We start from the raw sequence: 18,018 nt of genomic DNA on the forward strand, positions 1-18,018 counted from the left end.
GTGTTCTCAGATCAGATTTTAATGTACTAATTCCTAATGTATCCCATTCCCTGAAATGTCTTCTCTTCCCTGCTTTTCAAGACTGAGCTTTGTGTCACCTCCTCTGTGAAGCCTCTATGGGTTTCCTGAACTCTCCACTATACTTTGTTCTTTCACCAGAGTTCCTATGACTTCTTAGGAATGTCAGCTTAGTATGGGTTGGAGAATATGGACTTACATCACAGTTATTTTTATTGTTAAATGTGGGCATTAATACTAGGTAATTGAAATAGCTATATTTTTTACATGAATTTATTAAATAACATATGTAAAATCCCTAGTCAGTGTTAAACATGTGGTAAACATTCAATGGATGGTAATTATTATTGTTGTAATTATCCTATATAATAAAAGGCTAATATGCATATCGACCAAACGATGGAACGACAGGTCACTATGATGCGCAATGACCACCAGGGGCAGAAGCTCAACGCAGGAGCTGTCCCCTGGTGATCAGTGCACTCCCACAGGGGAAGCACCGCTCAGCCAGTAGCCAGGCTCACAGCTGGCGAGCGCAGTGGTGGTGATGAGAGCCTCTCCCACCTCTGCAGCAGTGTGGGGAGTGGCCTAAGCCGTCAGTTGGACATCCCCTGAGGGCTCCCGGACTGCAAAAGGGCACAGGCTGGGCTGAGGGACCGCCCCCACCCCCCCCTGCCCCGAGTGCATTAATTTTGTGCACCAGACCTCTAGTTTATTTATACTTGTCTCACCTTTGTTGTCTCTGAGCTCCTTGAAATCAGGTACTGTGGCATATGAGGTTTAATATCCTCAGTTCTTGGCAAATTGGCAATTCATGGATGAATTAATAGTGGACTATGTACCATATAATAAACATCACTATTGTAAATCAGTGGACCTTCATCACCTGCTAGCAATTGTAAGGATTCTATTTGAGTTGACCTCCAATTTTGGTTTTTGGTATTTTTCAGTTTTTAAATGTTTTTTTCCCCCTTATAAACAATAATCAATTTAATATAACATTTGTTATTCTAAACAATATTTTGATTTTCTGGTATTATTTAGTTATGAGAGATGCATATGATCATACAGTCCATTTGGCAGTCTACTAATTTGCTTGTCATTGAGAAATACTAATTGATTATGTATTTATTGTGACAGCCAGCTATTTGTTGTGGACCAGATTTTGAGCTATGTAGGACAATGATCGTGATGTCTGAAAGCACAAATTAGATTGATGAGTTCAGCTGGTCAAAACTATTATTCAGTAAGGCACTCAGTAACCCATAAGATATTCATTTAAAATATCAAATAAACCCTTTTGTTTTTGTATCACTATGTCAAACTGTCAGTAAAACAAATCTACTTAGATCTTTGATCTGTCTTTCAAATTATATTTTAAAATCTGCCTGTGCTGAAACTTCCTTTGGTTCAGATGTGTGAAGAGATTGAATATAAAAGTATCCTAAAAATACATCAAGTCTGATATTTTCTAATTGTTGTTTACTATTTTGAGGATGCAAATTTCATTTAAATGTCAACCATAATTAAGTGTGTGCCATTTGTTTTTCTACTCAGGTTTTACAGTTTGATGGAATGTTTCCCCACAATTTAATAAATATTTGTTTTATTTCACATGCATTAATTCAAAACTGGATAAGAGCAACATATTTTAATCAATTATTGTTATGATGGACTAGAAAATGAATTTACTTCTGAAGCAAACTGTTTATTATGCATTTGAATGGGATTTATCCAGCTTAGCTTTGGCAAGCTAAACATGGCAACAATTAACAGGCAAGCCAACTATGTATGCTGCATAATAAATAAGGCAAATTATTTTTCTTGAATATGTCATAGATCCGTAGTGTATAAAATTAGTAATTACCCCCTAATATATACCTAGCTGTGTTCTGATAGCACCCATTGAAGTGAAGTAGTAGAGAAATTCTGTGTAAAGTAGTCATTTTTAATTGGTGCCAAGTATATGTTTATCATGATTTTATTTCCAGTTCTTTGCTTGTCTATGTATAAGCCACACAATCATATTATACTTACACTAGAGGCCCGGTGCACAAATTCGTGCATGGGTGGGGCCCTGCCAGCCTGGCCCCATCAGGACTAGATTCGGGCCAGGATGGTCTTGGGGAGGGGACATGGGAGGTTGGCTGGTCGGCCCCACCCCCAGTGGGGTGGGGGCCAGTCGGGGGGAGAGGCTGCGAGCACTTGGTGGGCCAGCCCTGCCCCCTGGTCAAAATTCTGGTCGAGGGGACAATTTGCATATTAGGCTTTTATTACCTAGGATAAAGTGCTAGGGAGTGGACTGGAGATCAGTACATAACTAAGCACTCTATAAGTCCCTCTCTCCAACTGCCTCTTAAAAATATCCAAAGATCACTAGCTGGTTTGGCTCAGTGGATATAGCGTCGGTCTGCGCACTAAAAGGTTCCAGGTTGGAATCCGGCCAAAGGCACATGCCCAGGTTGCGGGCTCAAGGCTCCCTCAGTAGGGGATGTGCAGGAGGCAGCAGTCAATAGTTCTCTCTCATCACTGATGTTTCTATCTCTCTCTCTCCCTCTCTGAAATCAATAAAAAATATATATTTAAAAAAATCCAAAGATTTTTAACATCTATAATAATAAAAGTGTAATATGCTATTTAGACTGGACAGCCGAACGACCTTCTGGACATCCTTTTGGATGACCTTCCGGATGAAGCCGAGTCTGTGAGGGCTGAACTCCTTGCATGAATGTGTATTGGGCTTCTAGTTTATGATGATGGTTTAAAACATGTTCTGACAGAGAGGATTAAGGGAAGGATATCAATGTTCTTCTTATGGGAATGCGAACTTCCATGCGGCCAAGTTACTTTTGGCAGAATGTAGTTATATATGAAGTAGTTTTATGTGGAAGTACAGATTGCACATGTTCATATGTATTTGTGTTGCAATTTATATCACATAAATTAGACATATGAAGACAGAATTTAATTATTTTGTTAGTCCTTTGAAACACAAATCAGGTTTTTGACTATGCAGTCCTGATAAAATGGCAATTACACTTGAATATAAGCACAGCATAAATTACATTTCAAACCATGATATTGAGCACAGTATATGTAAAAGAAATGTTTAACTCATTTGCTATGGTTCCTTTCTTTTAAAGGTTCATTTGTTCTCTGCATAGAATAATGGAGTGTAATGGGAGCTGAAAACAGATTAAAAAAGTAATTTCAATGTCAGTATGCTTTTGCTTTAACTCTGTCCTTTGAAAATGGGCTGTTTAGTCAATGAATTCTGTTCTTAAATGATTTCTCAAGCTTCTGGGCAAACCTTCTTCCAAATGGGACCTTAAAGTTTGCTCCTTGTATGTTATTGTCTGTTTTTGTTTTTTTGTTTTGTTTTCCATAATGAAGGGTTTCTTGGATGGAAGCATATTTTCAGGGAAACATAAAACTGGAAATGGGAAAAACAATTTAATACATGGAGACTTTTCAATTGATTTATATGATTCCAAGAAAATTATTATTGAATTTGGGTTCTTAATGACCTCTGAATTCCCTTTCTCCTATTTCTATGAGCTATTTCATCATTGAATTCTCTTAATGGAAGAATTGTAGATACTATGTTGATTCTAGGGGGCAGATGCTATTGTCTGTGAGGATCTTCCTGTGAGAAACACACAATCATTGTTAGAGGAGGCATTGAGGAAGTGTGCCTTGAGCAAGAGTAGGTCAATGCTTGTTCTGAGTTCTCAGTGAAATTTAAGTGGAAAGGAGTCTGGACACTTGATATAAATGTTTGTAAATCAGTGTGTGTGTGTAAATGTGTGTGTGTGTGTGTGTATATGTGTGTGTGTGTGTGTGTGTGTGCAATTTTATAAACGATATAAATGTAGGGAGTGGGAATGGGACTGACATTTATTGAATACCTAATAAGTGCCAGGTAGTCTGGTATGTACATCGTATACATTCTGCTTTTCAATATTCGTTGGCCCCGCACTCCAGTTTTTTTCTTATATCATTTTAAGAAAGAGGAAAAGGGGCATGTAAAAATTAAACAACTTGCCCAAGTCACATTACCCTAAACTGTTAAAGCTGATGTTCATTCTGCTTGGTGATCATGCCGGATTTTTGTTTGTTTTTTATTAACCCTTACCACCGGAGGATATGTTTTTGTTTGATTTTGTTTGTTTGTTTGTTTATTTGTTTATTTATTTATCTAGAGTGGAAGGGAGGGAAGAGAGAGAAAAAGAGAGAAAGATGTGAGAAAGACTTCAATTGATTGCCTCCCACACATGCCCCAACCAGGGCCAGGAATCAAACTTGCAACTCAGATACGTGCCCTTGACCGGGAATCAAACCCACAATCCCTTGGTACTTGGGCCAACACTGTAATCATTGAGCAACACTGCCCAGGGCATGCCTGGATCTTTTCCATGACAGCACAGAGCCTTCTCTTGTATAGAGGAGCATGTCGGTCATTCATGGGGCATCTTGAAGTTCTGGGTATAAAAGTGTTCTTGACATTTTCTTGTCATCTGGATTGCGTGATAAATCAAAGGAGGGGTATGAAACTGTGTACCTGGGTTTTTATCTCAAAGAAAAGAGGTAATGCTACTAAGTTGGTATTTCATTACTAAATATGTCCAGGTAATCGGCATTGAATTTTTTTATATATTTATTTTTAATCCATCAGATCTCTACTATAAGGTCTTTTGTCAATAAATCTAATGGAAATTGGATTACTTATTATAAGAATAACTAGAGGCCCAAAGCATGAAATTCATGCAAGAGTAAGCCTTCCTTCCCCAGCTGCTGGCACTGGCTTCCCTCTGGCACCCAGGACCCAGGATTCCCTTTGACCCTGGCATTATCTGGAAGGATGCCTAGTCTAATTAGCATATTACCCTTTTATTATTATAGACTGGAATATTATGAAATTTGTGCACGGGAGGGGGGATGTCCCTCAGCCTGGCCTGCACCCCCTCCTCTGCCGGCCTGATCCCCCTAACTGCCTCTGCTTTGGCCCTGCCACCATGGCTCTGTCTGGAAGGATGTCTAGTCTAATTAGCATATTACCCTTTTATTAGTATAGATAGAGGGCTGGTGCATGGGTGGGGTCCAGCTGGTCTGCCCTGAAGGGAGTCCCAGATCAGGGTGGGACTCCCCTTGTGGGGTGGGGACAGCCTGGGTGAGGGGCTTGGGGTGGTTTGCAGGCCAGACATGCCCCCATTGGGGTGGGGGTCTCCACTGGGGGAGGTGCCAGCCTGGGTGAAGGTCTGGGGTAGTTCACAGGCCAGCCATGCCCCCATTGGGGTGTGGGGGAGGTCTCTGCTGGGGGTGGGGCCAGCCTAAGTGAGGGGCTGAGGGCCATTTGCAGGCTGGCCACACCCCCATCAGGGTGAGGGTCCCCGCTGTGGGGCATGGCCAGCCTGGGTGAGGGGCTGAGGGCCGTTTGCAGGCTGGCTATGCCTCCATCAGGGGTGAAGATCCCCGCTGGGGGTGGAGTGCACCTGGGCAAGGGGCTGATGGCTGTTTGCAGGCTGGTCACACCCCCATGGGGTCGGGGTCCCTGCTGGGGGGCGTGGCTGGCTTGGGCGAGGGGCTAAGGCTGTTTGGGGGCAGTTTGCAGGCCAGCCAAACCCCTGGCTTTGTTCGGAAGGACATCCGGAAGTACTCTGGAAGGTCTCCTGGTCTAATTAGCATATTACTCTTTTATTAGTATAGATGCTTTCTCTCTGCACATTACCTACTGTAAATAAAGTGATGTCTATTAAAAGTTTGAACATTCTTTTTTTCTTTTTATATATTTTATTGATTTTTTACAGAGAGGAAGGGAGAGAGATAGAGAGTTAGAAACATTGATGAGAGAGAAACATCGATCAGCTGCCTCCTGCACATCTCCCACTGGGGATGTGCACGCAACCCAGGTACATGCCCTTGACCGGAATCGAACCTGGAACCTTTCAGTCCGCAGGCCGACGCTCTATCCACTGAGCCAAACCGGTTTCGGCTGAACACTCTTAAGAATTATTATTCTTTAACCTGTAATTGTGAATCATGAAATTATGTGTATTTTATATGTAGATGTTACTTAGAATATTATTTTCTGTACTCCAAAACAGAATATAAAGAAGTATTCTTTTTTGTTTATTGTGAGAGGCATATCTAAAATCAGATATTCTTATCAACATGATTTGCTGTCTACTATGGCCTATACCACAAAATATTTGAACACTATTTTGCTTCTCTATAGAAGATGATGTGTCTGCCATGGAAATCTGTGTGTCTCCTCAGCAGTAAGATAGATGTCTCATGCTGTACAAGTTCAGAAGTGGTATAGTAGTGTCACCTGTCACCTAGCAACAAGCTTAGTGCTTTGTGCCATTTCATTTAAGTGAAAACAGGTATGAAAATGTGGTACTTAGATTTACATTTATCTCCAGAAATATTTAGATTAACCTTCAACTACCTTTAGTTCCCAAGATAATTCACCTTGACAGATAAACAGACAAAACTTTGCATAAAAAAAGGCAACTTATATATCAGAGACCTTGATAGAGAGTAAGGCCAACATGGATCTGTTATATAATATCTCAGACTTAAGTGCCTGTTGAGTTCCCTAATCGGCTTTAAAAATTATAGTCACTGAAATGAATGTGTATATACAACCTTATTATTTGACTTTTTAAAAATCAGTGTTTGAAAACACAAGATCACAGCTAATGAAGCAGTGATTTGTAAAGCTGACTCTAGAAGACAGAATTGCGAATGGAGTTGCTGCATCAGCACCAGAATTCAATTTACTTGAAACAGAGCAACTAAATTACCTTTGTGCAGAGCGTGGAATACCCTGACTAGTCAGGTGTCTATAAACACCTTACAATGTGCTTCTCCTTCTCTTGAAGATGCATAAAGCGATTCTCAGAGGAACTAGCAACTAGTGAACTTATGGGTCCTGAAGTATTTAGAATGTATTAAACACTAACCTTTAAAGATTGAGAATAGATCATTTAGGATGTGATGAAGAGCCAGCGCCTTTTTACTACAGGGTAATATAGTGCTTGCACTCTGAGATAATTATTCCAAAGTAACTCCTTATTCATTAAACTGGGGAGCATCCACTTTCATCCTGGCCAAGGTCATTTCTGTTGTCCCGGGAACTCTTTAAATTCTAAAGGAAGCTGGCCGACCATGTGTGGCAATTTTAAAGGAAAAACAACAACAGAAAGTGAAGAATTTAGAAAGTCATTCTCTATTGCTTGTAGCTATTAAAGAGAAACAGGTGTAACAAGAATTTCTCCAGATTTACCACTAAAACCTGAGTAGTTGGTTCTAGGCAGTAATAATTTTGCTTAAAAGTACATCTGAAATTCTTTTCAACATGTAAGAATTTATTTTTTCTTATTTGTCATGTTTTTCATATAGAAATAAGTGACCAACCCTTTGCTTTTCTTCACCTGACAATGGAGAATTATTTTTGAATCCAGGAAAGGCAGGACCAAAACCATTTGCAATGAGTTTTTGATGAGGACAGTGACCTTTAAAACTTCTGTGCTTTGGGAAGATTTACTGGATAATTTCACAAGCCCATTTGGCAGAGCTAAGGAATCTCTTAATTAGGAGATTGATGAGATATTAACTTATTGGAAATGTGCCATTGTTTTATTATATATCATGGCCTGCTTTTGATGTGCATTTGGGGAACAACACAAAGGCCCCTTACTTAGCATGAATAAAATTAGAGATTCATCTGTCTGTCTTGTGGTCTTAATTTAGGGAATTCTTTTTCCTATTTAAACCCTGGGCCGTTGATTGAAGAGTGATTATTCTCATGTATGGCAGCACAGACTTGTATAGAATTAATTCAATTAGGGTGGGTGGGGTAGATAAAACAGGTATTATTTTGTTGTTGTTAATCCTAACCCGAGGATATTTTTCTCATTGATTTTTAGAGAGATAGGGGGGAGAGAGAGAGAGACATCAATGTAAGAGAGAGAGAGACATCAATTGGTTACTGCCTACACACACCCTGACCGGGGTCAAGGATAGAACCTGCAACCCAGATACGTGTCCTTGACCTGGAATCGAACCTGTGACCCTTTGGTGTTTGGGCAGACGCTCTATTTTCTGAGCTGCGTTGGCCAGGGCTGCTGCTGTGGAGAAGGAAATTGGGCCTCCGAGAGGTTGAATGAGTTGCTTAAGATTACACAGCTAGTGGATGATGGGAGGGAGGCTAGGGCAGGTCTTTTCAACTCTGAACTGTGTCTTATTTACTGTCATTGGAGCTACTTAAAGTGTAGGTGCAGGATGGGAGCCGAGGCAGAGATGATCTTGAGTGCTCTCAGAGATGCTGGAAATAAATGGAAAACCATAGTGAGCACTGTACCAGCCTTTCTGCAGATTTAACACACACAGAGGTGTACATTTAAGTTAACCCACAAAGAGTTGTGCATTAAGATATGGGATAAGGGGGTTTCTAAGGACCCTGGCATCATGTAACTTGTTACCTTGAATATAAAATTAACCTCTGATCATCACTGTCACATGGATCTTAAAATAGTTCATGTGTTCAACTCAGAGAACTGGTTTCAAAACAAATGCTATCATTAGGTTACTTTGTAAACCCCCAAATGCTGTGAAAATGTGTGATATTGTATTATGTGTAATCCAAATAATGTCATGTTTATTTTAGTCTGCAGATTAATTGTAAAAAAAAAAGATTATATAATTAAGTCTATAGTTACTTGGGTAAGATATCCACAATTGATATAAAGGGGAGTTTTCTTTATTATTTTATTTTTCTTTCATTTCTCATTATTAGCTTCACTCTTTTGACAAATATTTATCGATCTCCTAAATTTTGTTAGGACCTGTGCTGTGTATTGGGAAATAAACGTGGGAACGGCACTGTGTTAATAGCACGTGTTTCTTTTCCTGGTGGGAATATAAATTGGTATAGTCTGTTTTAAAAGCAATTGGGTGATATTTTTTGACAGCCTAAAAAAAATCATCTTATTTTGATCCAGTAATAATATAATTATGTTCTAAGGAAATAATGGTGCAGACTAGAGCTGCCAAGTGAAGGCTGACTGGCTGGGGGTGAGTGGTGGTGGAAACTCACGCTGGGCTCCGATCCCCGGTCCCACTTTCTGATTAGGGTTTTTCTAGAGAGGGCATCCTTTCTAGTTGCACTAAGGGGTCATCCAGGCTAACAGGGGCTCCGGTGTACACAAGATTTACATAGAAGGGTGTTTAGGTGTTGTTAGTAATAGCAACAGATCATAACCTATTAGACAATGGAGTATTATGTATCCCTACAATGGGGTATTATAAATTTTTGATTAAGCATTAATAAATTGGCTTGTGAAAACGCTCATGGCGTTTTAAAATGTGGGAAAAAAAATTACACAACCACATTTTGAGATATAAGGAGCCAGAATGTAAGATTGAAGCCAGTTTTGAAGTACCGGTATATTCTGTTAAGAAGTTGGAACTGATTGATTTAGGTATATTTTGAAGACTAGGAAGGACAATATGTGTTTGATAAGAACATGGTGGTTTAAATGACTTTTCAATTCTTTCAAGGGATTCCATATTATAGCTTCATAATGTAAAACAGAAGAATTATACTCTAAATTTCAAGAGAAAATTTCTAGTCTGCCACTTGGTATTAAAATATTATATTTATATTATACTAGAGGCCTGGTGCATGAATTTGTGCATGGATGGGGTCTGGCTGGCCCTCCCCAATTGGAGCCAATCGGGCCAGGCTGGCCGGGAGGAGGGGACACGGGAGGTTGGCAGGCTAGCCTTGCCAGTGGTCGGAGTGGGGGTGTGTGGCAATCAGGGGAGGAGCCATGGGCGGTTAGTGGGCCAGCCCTGTCCCCTTATTGGGGTAAGGGGGCCGGCCAGGGGGAGGGGCTGCAACTGGCCAGGGGGAGGGGCCATGGCTGGTTGGCCAGCTGGCCCCATCCCCTGGTCAAACTCCCTGTTGAACTCCTGGTCTAACTCCCAGTTGAAGGGACAATTTGCATATTAGCCTCTTATTATATAGGATTGATTTTTTTTAGTAATGTTTCTAGTAGTAGTAAAATCTGTAGTATGCATTGGGATGTATGTTTTTGAGACATAAGAGACATATATATAAGAGAGAAAGACAGACAGAGACAGGAATATATGTGTATGTGTATATATATCCGTGTGTGTGTGTGTGTGTGTGTGTGTGTATGTATGTGTATATATATATACTTATTTATTTAAAACTGGGATAGCTGAAATCGGTTTGGCTCAGTGGATAGAGCATCGGCCTGCGGACTGAAGGGTCCTAGGTTCGATTCCGGTCAAGGGCATGTACCTGGGTTGCGGGCACATCCCTGGTGGGAGATGTGCAGGAGGCAGCTGATCAATGTTTCTCTCTCATCGATGTTTCTAACTCTCTATCTCTCTCCCTTCCTTTCTGTAAAAAAATCAATAAAAATATATATTTTAAAAAATAAAACTGGGATAAAATTAAAGCCAGTTCCCCTTACCAGCTACACCCATGTGAATTCTAGTACATTTCCTTTAGGGTAGGGCCTTATGAGTGAGTGAACTCTTTCTTTTTGTTCAAATGTATGGAAATACATGCAAAGGAAACCTGGCCCAGTGCTGCAGTGCGGACATTGGCACAGAATGTCTAAGGACTCCAGGCGTGTCCCTTCTTGAATATAGTTCTAAATGGGGGGGAAAAAGTCAATTGCATCTAATAAGCTGGCTTAAGTGAATGCCAAAGAAAATTTGTCTCATGAAATGGAAATTCTGAAGCAAGTTACATAATGTTGAGGAAAAAAGACAAATAGGAGCATTTTCAGGCTATATTCAAATGGGGCAAATGGTCCATTTTAATCAGAACTCTTCAATCCAACAATATTTAATTATATTTGGGAAGATCCAAATGGTCCTGGGGATTTGGAAGCTTTTGACCATATAAGTATTTACTTTATATTTTCTTAATTTGTAAGAGGTGACCTTTATTAACTTAGATCAGTTTTTAAAAGTTGCTTGGGTATTGGTCAACATGGAGCCATAAAAAATGTATCATGTATCATATTAATTATTCTGCACATTTTTATCATCTGTAAAGAGGAAAAAAAAAACACATAAACATTTCCCCTGAAAACCAGCATGATTAAAAAATCTCTTAGTTGCTAAGAATAATGGAGCCAAGAGCTCCAGTTGGAGTATTTGTGAATTCTCTTTCATATATTAGATTTACTTTTAAACCGCTTTCTACCTGTTGCCTCTCAGGCTTCTCTCTCCATTGCATCCCGTTCTTTTTAATTCTTCCCTCCCTGATCTTTCTCCAGATTTTCATTATCGTGTGTCCAGGATCTTTCTCAGTGTCATAGCTGGTATTTTTGCCTCTCTTCCCTCATTTCTCCATTTTGCCCTTTACATGGGTGCTAAAGAGCAAGCAAAAAACAAGCAACGAAAGAAAACATATTCCTCAGCTATTATGTTTATGTCACTCCACTAATGAAGAGCTTAAAGGATTGCAGAATTAGATTTTTTTTTGTTTTGTTTTCCTCCAATGGAAGTATTTTATCAACATGTGGAACTTTTCCTCATTGTTGGTTTTTGTGTGCTTTTCTTGCAGGATCAATGTGACTCTAGAAACAAATGGATGAATGAGTATCCATATGAAGAGGAAAACAATAAAGGTTGGTTGCTTATACTGTAGAATTGCAGTGAAAATCCTATTTTGAACATGACTTTTGGGCAGATGTTTTCATTAGAGCACTTCCTTGTCTGAATATGAGACAGAGTTCAATACTGAGATATGTGCATCTATCTGTAGAGTGTAATTTTTATTTTTAATGCCTTAAGTATAAGTAAATGTATGAGGAGGCAAACTGTTTTTGTACAAGTCTACCTGTCTTCAGTTTTCAGAACTTAAGTTGGTGTTTTAAGAATCAACTTTTAGATGGAGATTAGGAAATGGTAAACCAGGTGATAAAACTGATCATGGGGGCAAAGACAAAAAAGAGTAGCCAGATTTTGTTTAATATATATATATATATATATATATATATCAGTTCCTACAAGCATAATTCCAATACCACCACCGTATGGTGTGTGATTTCAGCCTGCAAGTGTCCTTAAAATTTAACAATTGGCTCTGATGAGCTGGAGTCCAGCTAACTCGATGTCTCACACCATTGATAATTTCATTTCCAAAGTAATGAAACAATGTCACATGTTCCTTAACCCAATAGGGCAAATGTAGTAAATTTACAATTTCCTGGCTCATCCCTATGTACATATGAAAACCTTCTTCACTCATTATCATGTAAAATGTATGTTTCCCTTAACTTATGTATGATGTTGATATAATATTACTTTATATTTATGTTCAATCGTTATTAAATTTTTGTTTGAATGGGTTAGTATTAGCTTTGTGAGTTTATGCATTTTGACAGTGTCATCGTTCTGTAACTAATTTTATGATAACTGAAGGTGATGGCAAAGAGAATCATTGTGTGACTACTTTCCCTGAGGATGGACTTTGAAAATATTATCATGATTGACTATAATATACTATATGTGGTTCATTCTAACTGATTGTGCCTCATAGCTATAATTCATGAGTTCATAAGTCTTTATAGAGGAAGGAGCAGTGAGGATTTCACTGAATATGTTTTCCCAATGAATTATTTTTTCTATTGCTGTTTTTCATATTTTTGATCCATCCATATTTTCAGTTATAGCTGCCTTAAAACAGAATGCATTTGATGCTTGTTTTAAGCTGGCTTGAATTTGATGCTGTTAGTTTTAACAAAGTCTGATTCTGGGGGAAAATTGCAAAATTTGAACATTTATCTTTTCTAAATATTTCGAATATATTGGCAAGGTCGTTATTAAGATGAAGTTTAAAAAAAATCTCAGTAGTGGAAGCAACATTGCCACTGTCTGCATAATTGAAAAGGAATTTGAATATGGCTTGTAAAATTATTTTGTACATTTCCTCCTGTTTGCCAATGGTGATAAAATCTTGCAAAGAGTCACAGAATATCATACTGTGTCTTTGTGCTTGGGTTTTAAAATTAATAGTCTAAATAGCATTTGTAAAATTTCTTTTGTGGCTATAAAAGTCTTACTTCCAGGAGCAGTCTTAGTTGTATATATATATATATATATATATATAACACACACACACACACACACACATATAATTAAGTTATTTCTTGTATTCAATTTCTATTTTTTTCTTTTACTCAATTTCATTGCACTTGAAGTTGTCCCTGTTAAAAAACATCAAATAAATTCTAAAAAGCTTCCAGATATCCATTATTTTTGCTCCCAAATATTTGCATGAAGTCCTGTCTCTATGCTCTTAAATGCATTTCGGCAGCTGCTGTCCTTGTGAATGAGGTGGCTCGTTTGCGGACCCGGCTCCACACCCTGGCTTTACTCCACTTGCTTTCCAGCCGCGGCAGAATGCTTATCCAGGTGCTTCTCAGCAGCTGGCTTAGAGCAGGTGTCCAAAACAGGCACATACACATGAATTTGTCCAGCTTATCAGAGCTCGCATGAAAACTTCTGCTCTCAGGCTACCCCTGATGAACAGCTGCTTAAACCGTGTGGCCTAACAATGGGTGACTTCTACTTCTTGTGTTTAGAATCTGAGAGGAGGACAATAGCAAACCTTTCTGAGAAAGCTTTGGTTCCTTACAAAATAAAAAAATAAAAAAGTTTGTTTTATAATGATGCCACGATGGATGCATAGAATGTGGTTACTTTACATGTCTTCTCCATGAAGTTCCCGTTCTTCACACAGGAGAGAAAGATTGTAATAGCAGCCACTCAGCCTGCTTTCCATTTAGAACTGAGTTGGTATAGTTGCTCAGAAAGCCCTGTTGGCGGAAATGAAACATTTGTTGTTGGCAAACGTTTATATATAGTAGCTGCCTAGGCTGTAAGCATGGAATCAAAAACAGTCAAGCCATGGCTCTGCAATTCTCTCTGTATGATCTTGGACCAGTGATTTCTTTCTGAATTTTACCTTCCAAGTTGCAAGGGAGAGTGAATAACACCTGTCCTACCTATTTCTAGAGTTGTTATGGGGATGAAAGAAAATACGACATATTCGTGGAAACAATTTCAGATCATAGAACTCTAAAGCTGTGTGTGGTATTGATGCTATTATTTTTACAGCCTGTGACAGAGACTCATGACATTTTTGTTTGACTTTACATCAGAAAGTCAAGCATTTTCAGAAATGGAAGCACCCTCAAAGTTCACTGACTGACACGTGCTTGGTGTGTGGCAGCCTTCTACAGGAGTTGGCTGCGTTAGCATTAGGTTGAGTACTCTTTGGAATTTCCTACAGTGTGAAGCAGTTCATCCTATTTCCAGGACACAATTATATTACAAGTTCTTCCTCTTCTGAGCCAGATCAGTAGGTTGGATCATGACATTCAGTAGGCACATCACGTATTTATTATGATATCGTCCTCGATTAGGTCACTCTTCTGTCAAGTCCCTTCCCCTTTGGGTCCCTCATTTCTTTGATCTGGGAAATTAGAACAAAATGGTATACAGGGAGTTGAGAAAGATTATGCAATTATTGAAGTAGAATGATGGCTTCCTTATTTGAAAAGATGATGCATTGCTCATTTTACAAACATTAAAGCAGGCAAAGCCCTATTGTCTCCCCGCCTCACGCTTATCAACAGTGGTGAACAATATTTACAGCATCTCTGTGTGAGTACATGCAAGTAACTAGAGGCAGTTTTACAAAAATTTCCAAAGAAGAGTTATTTTTTCACTTTGCTTCCAATATAATGGAAGAAATAGAAACTGAATTTAAAATGAACCATTTATTAATTTCTAGCTGATGTCCTATCATCAAAGTGTTGCTGTTACTTAAGAGTTAAGGGAGAAAAAAACCACTTTTTGAATCCTGGCAATTCTGCTTAGACGGAATTTAACTTTCAACATCTTTTGACTTTTTGCTAAGAAAGTTGGGAAATTGATGGTATTTCTTTCTAACTACCTTTCCCTCTTCCTGTTTTACTACCTTTTCAAAATTGAGGTTATTATTCATTATTTCTGATTGTTAGTCATAATTATGAGAGCTATTTCATCTTCATTCTTATTTTTCCCAGAAATATGAAAACAAGGCCTTACTGTCATCTGGCATCTGTGTTCCTGTGAAGGCTGATGCCACCTGATCATTCATGTGTTCTTGTGTTGCTTTTTGGGCAGATATCCATGAACTATTTTTAGTAAACTAAGAGTTAAGTAAATATATCGATTTTTGTCTGGTTTTTATCATCTATATTGGTTTTTCTTGGCTTCTGCCACTGACGTCTGAGAAGTAGAGTCTGTTTTTATGTCCTCATTTTTAACATTATAATGAAAAAAATATTTTCTATTTGTTTTGCTTTCTACTTTAGTAACCCTGAAAATATGTATGTTTCTCCTTGGTTTTCCATATCAGTGATCTTCCCCTTTAACTTTTTATTTTTCTTACTGTGCTTTCCCATTAAACATTTTTTTCTTACTATGTTCTCAGTCAAATTATTTATTATTTTGTACTTGCTTAAGTGGCTTTTTATCTCTGTAGTATTTATAGCTCTGTCAGCATATTTTTTTCACATGTTTCAGTTATCTTCTGTTATATCATTTGAACCCTTGTGCTTCTTCCTTGAACTTTTTTTTTTTAAGAAAGGCCCCTTTGTTTCTAATTCATTTTTGAGTCTATGAAGTGCTATTTGTCTCAATTCTTCATCTGTTTCTTTGGGTGATTTTTTCAGTGATGTTTGTTCTTCACTGGCTTTTGCTTACATTTCTCTCTTGCTTTTGATATTTTCTGCTTTTTGCCCAGTTCCCTCATGGCCTCTCTCTGATTGTTACCCATCTGTAAATGGGGCAGTAGATTCTAACATTGCAGGTAGTACTGTGGGCAGGGGCGCAAACAGTTTGGGTATGAGCTAGATGAGTCCAAATCTTTGATTTGTGCTTATTTCAAATACTTTCTAAATAAAGGTGTCACTTCCAGAGTTTCCCTCGGTTTCCATTTATGGCACAGCCGCTGAGACAAAGGTTCCTGTCTCCATCCTTCTGCCATTTCTAGCGGACCCTTAATAATAATGCCTACTCCATAAAGTTGTTGTGAAGATTAAATGAAAAAGATAATGCTACAGAATTTGCCTATTGCCTGGCTATTACTAAGTGCTCATTAAAATGGCCATTTTTATTATTTTAAGCCATTTTAATTGTATTTTGAATGTGGTTAGTTTAGTTTTAGGAGAATTTGCTGCTCAGGCCAGTATTTGTATACACACACACACACACACACACACACACTTTAACAGCATAACTCACTTAATTTCACTCCTTTTCAGATTTAACTGATGTGAAATAATGAGTGAAGCTTGGAACAAAGAAAATTTATTGTAAAGTGCCACTAGACTTTTCTAAATAATATATTTTTATTGATTTCAGAGAGAGGAAAGGGGTGGGGAGAGAGATAGAAACATCACTGATGAGAGAGAATGCCCTCATGCCCCCCCAATCTGGGCATGTGCCCTGACTGGGAATAGAACTGTGACCTCCCAGTTCATAGGTAGATGCTCAACCATGAGCAACACCTGCTGGGCTAGACTTTTTTTTAATGGGATACACAAAAGATAAAGTTTATAGTGTAAAACCCGGCAATAGTTGACGAATTGAGGGCACACAAATACCGAACAAAATGATTTGTGATGTTTGCCATTTCATTGCTTTGCCAGGACCAGAATGGTCATCAGTTTGAAAACAGCCATTGACAAAAAAAAATAAATTATTCATTTTCGTAGATTCTTTTAAATTTTTTTAAAATATATTTTATTGATTTTTTTACAGAGAGGAAGGGAGAGGGATAGAGAGTTAGAAACATCGATGGGAGAGAAATATCCATCAGCTGCCTCCTGCACAACCCCCACCGGGGACGTGCCCACAACCAAGGCACATGCCCTTGACCGGAATCGAACCCGGGACTCTTCAGTCAGAAGGCCAACGCTCTATCACTGGGCCAAACCGACTAGGGCAGATTCTTTTAAATTTTGAAAATGAACTGTATGCTAATAAACACTGGCTTTATGATCAAAGTGTGTATACATTTTTGGGATACCCCATATTTTTTCAAAATTGTTACTCTTTGTTTATAAAGATTGATACATCTTGTTTTCTCTTGGAGGAAATAAGTCCTTGAAGACATTGGATTTGGTGTGGTAGTTGGTACACACATTATTCAGTTCACTTACAGTATATTGACAAATTCTATTGTTTTAGTCAGGCTTCTTCAGAGAAACAGAATTAATAGAAATACACACACACACACACACACACACACACACATATATCATGTAATTATATATATACTAGAGGCCCAGTGCACAAAAATTTGTGCACTTGGGGGGCCTCAGGTTGGTCTGTGGAGATTGGGCCCCAGATTGTGCCCCCAGCCTCGCAGCCCTGCAGCCCTGCCTGGCACCCCGCCTTGGCCTTGCACTGCCCTCTCTTGCTCCACCATCCTGCCTGCAGGGTGATCGATCAGGGCCAGGCCCCCCACCTGGCTCCCTCAGCGCCTGGGAGCTGGGTGGCAACCCCACCTCCTGCCATTGCTGCTGGTTACTGTCTGCAGGGCGATCAGCCCCCTGCTCGTACCAGCCTTGGCCTGGTGCTGCCTGCTCACCTGCTCCACCAGCCCACCACGGTCCCACTCTCATTGGGGCCTGCAGCACCTCCATTGCTGCCTGCTGCCTGCGCCATGTCACCAAGGCTCTCCATGTTCCACGCCGCCCATTGGTGGTCAGTGTACGTCATAGTGAGCGGTCAAACTCCTGTTCGAACTCCTGGTCGAACGACTGCCCAAGGGGACAATTTGCTTATTAGGCTTTTATTATATAGGATACTAGAGGCCTAGTGCACATATTCGTGAATGTGTGGGTTCCCTCAGCCTGGCCCTCTCACACTCCCCCTTGCTGAAACCGG

The 18,018-nt window shown here is 39.3% G+C and overlaps 1 protein-coding gene across 3 annotated transcripts in view; it reads left to right on the forward strand.

The window, feature by feature from the left end:
* Nucleotides 1–18,018, forward strand: part of KLF12 (Kruppel-like factor 12) — a 450,697-nt gene that overhangs the window by 148,764 nt on the left and 283,915 nt on the right. For all 3 annotated transcript variants that reach the window (XR_001514057.1, XM_015564759.1, XM_015564762.1), the window contains exon 3: nucleotides 11,636–11,699. Coding sequence is in view for 2 of the 3 variants with exons in the window: in XM_015564759.1 (XP_015420245.1) it covers nucleotides 11,667–11,699 (33 nt within the window). In the remaining variant the exon portion in view is untranslated. The remainder of the gene's footprint in view (nucleotides 1–11,635; nucleotides 11,700–18,018) is intronic.

This window comes from Myotis davidii, unplaced genomic scaffold, assembly GCF_000327345.1.
Source record: "Myotis davidii unplaced genomic scaffold, ASM32734v1 scaffold10, whole genome shotgun sequence".
Taxonomy (NCBI): Eukaryota; Metazoa; Chordata; class Mammalia; order Chiroptera; family Vespertilionidae; genus Myotis; species Myotis davidii.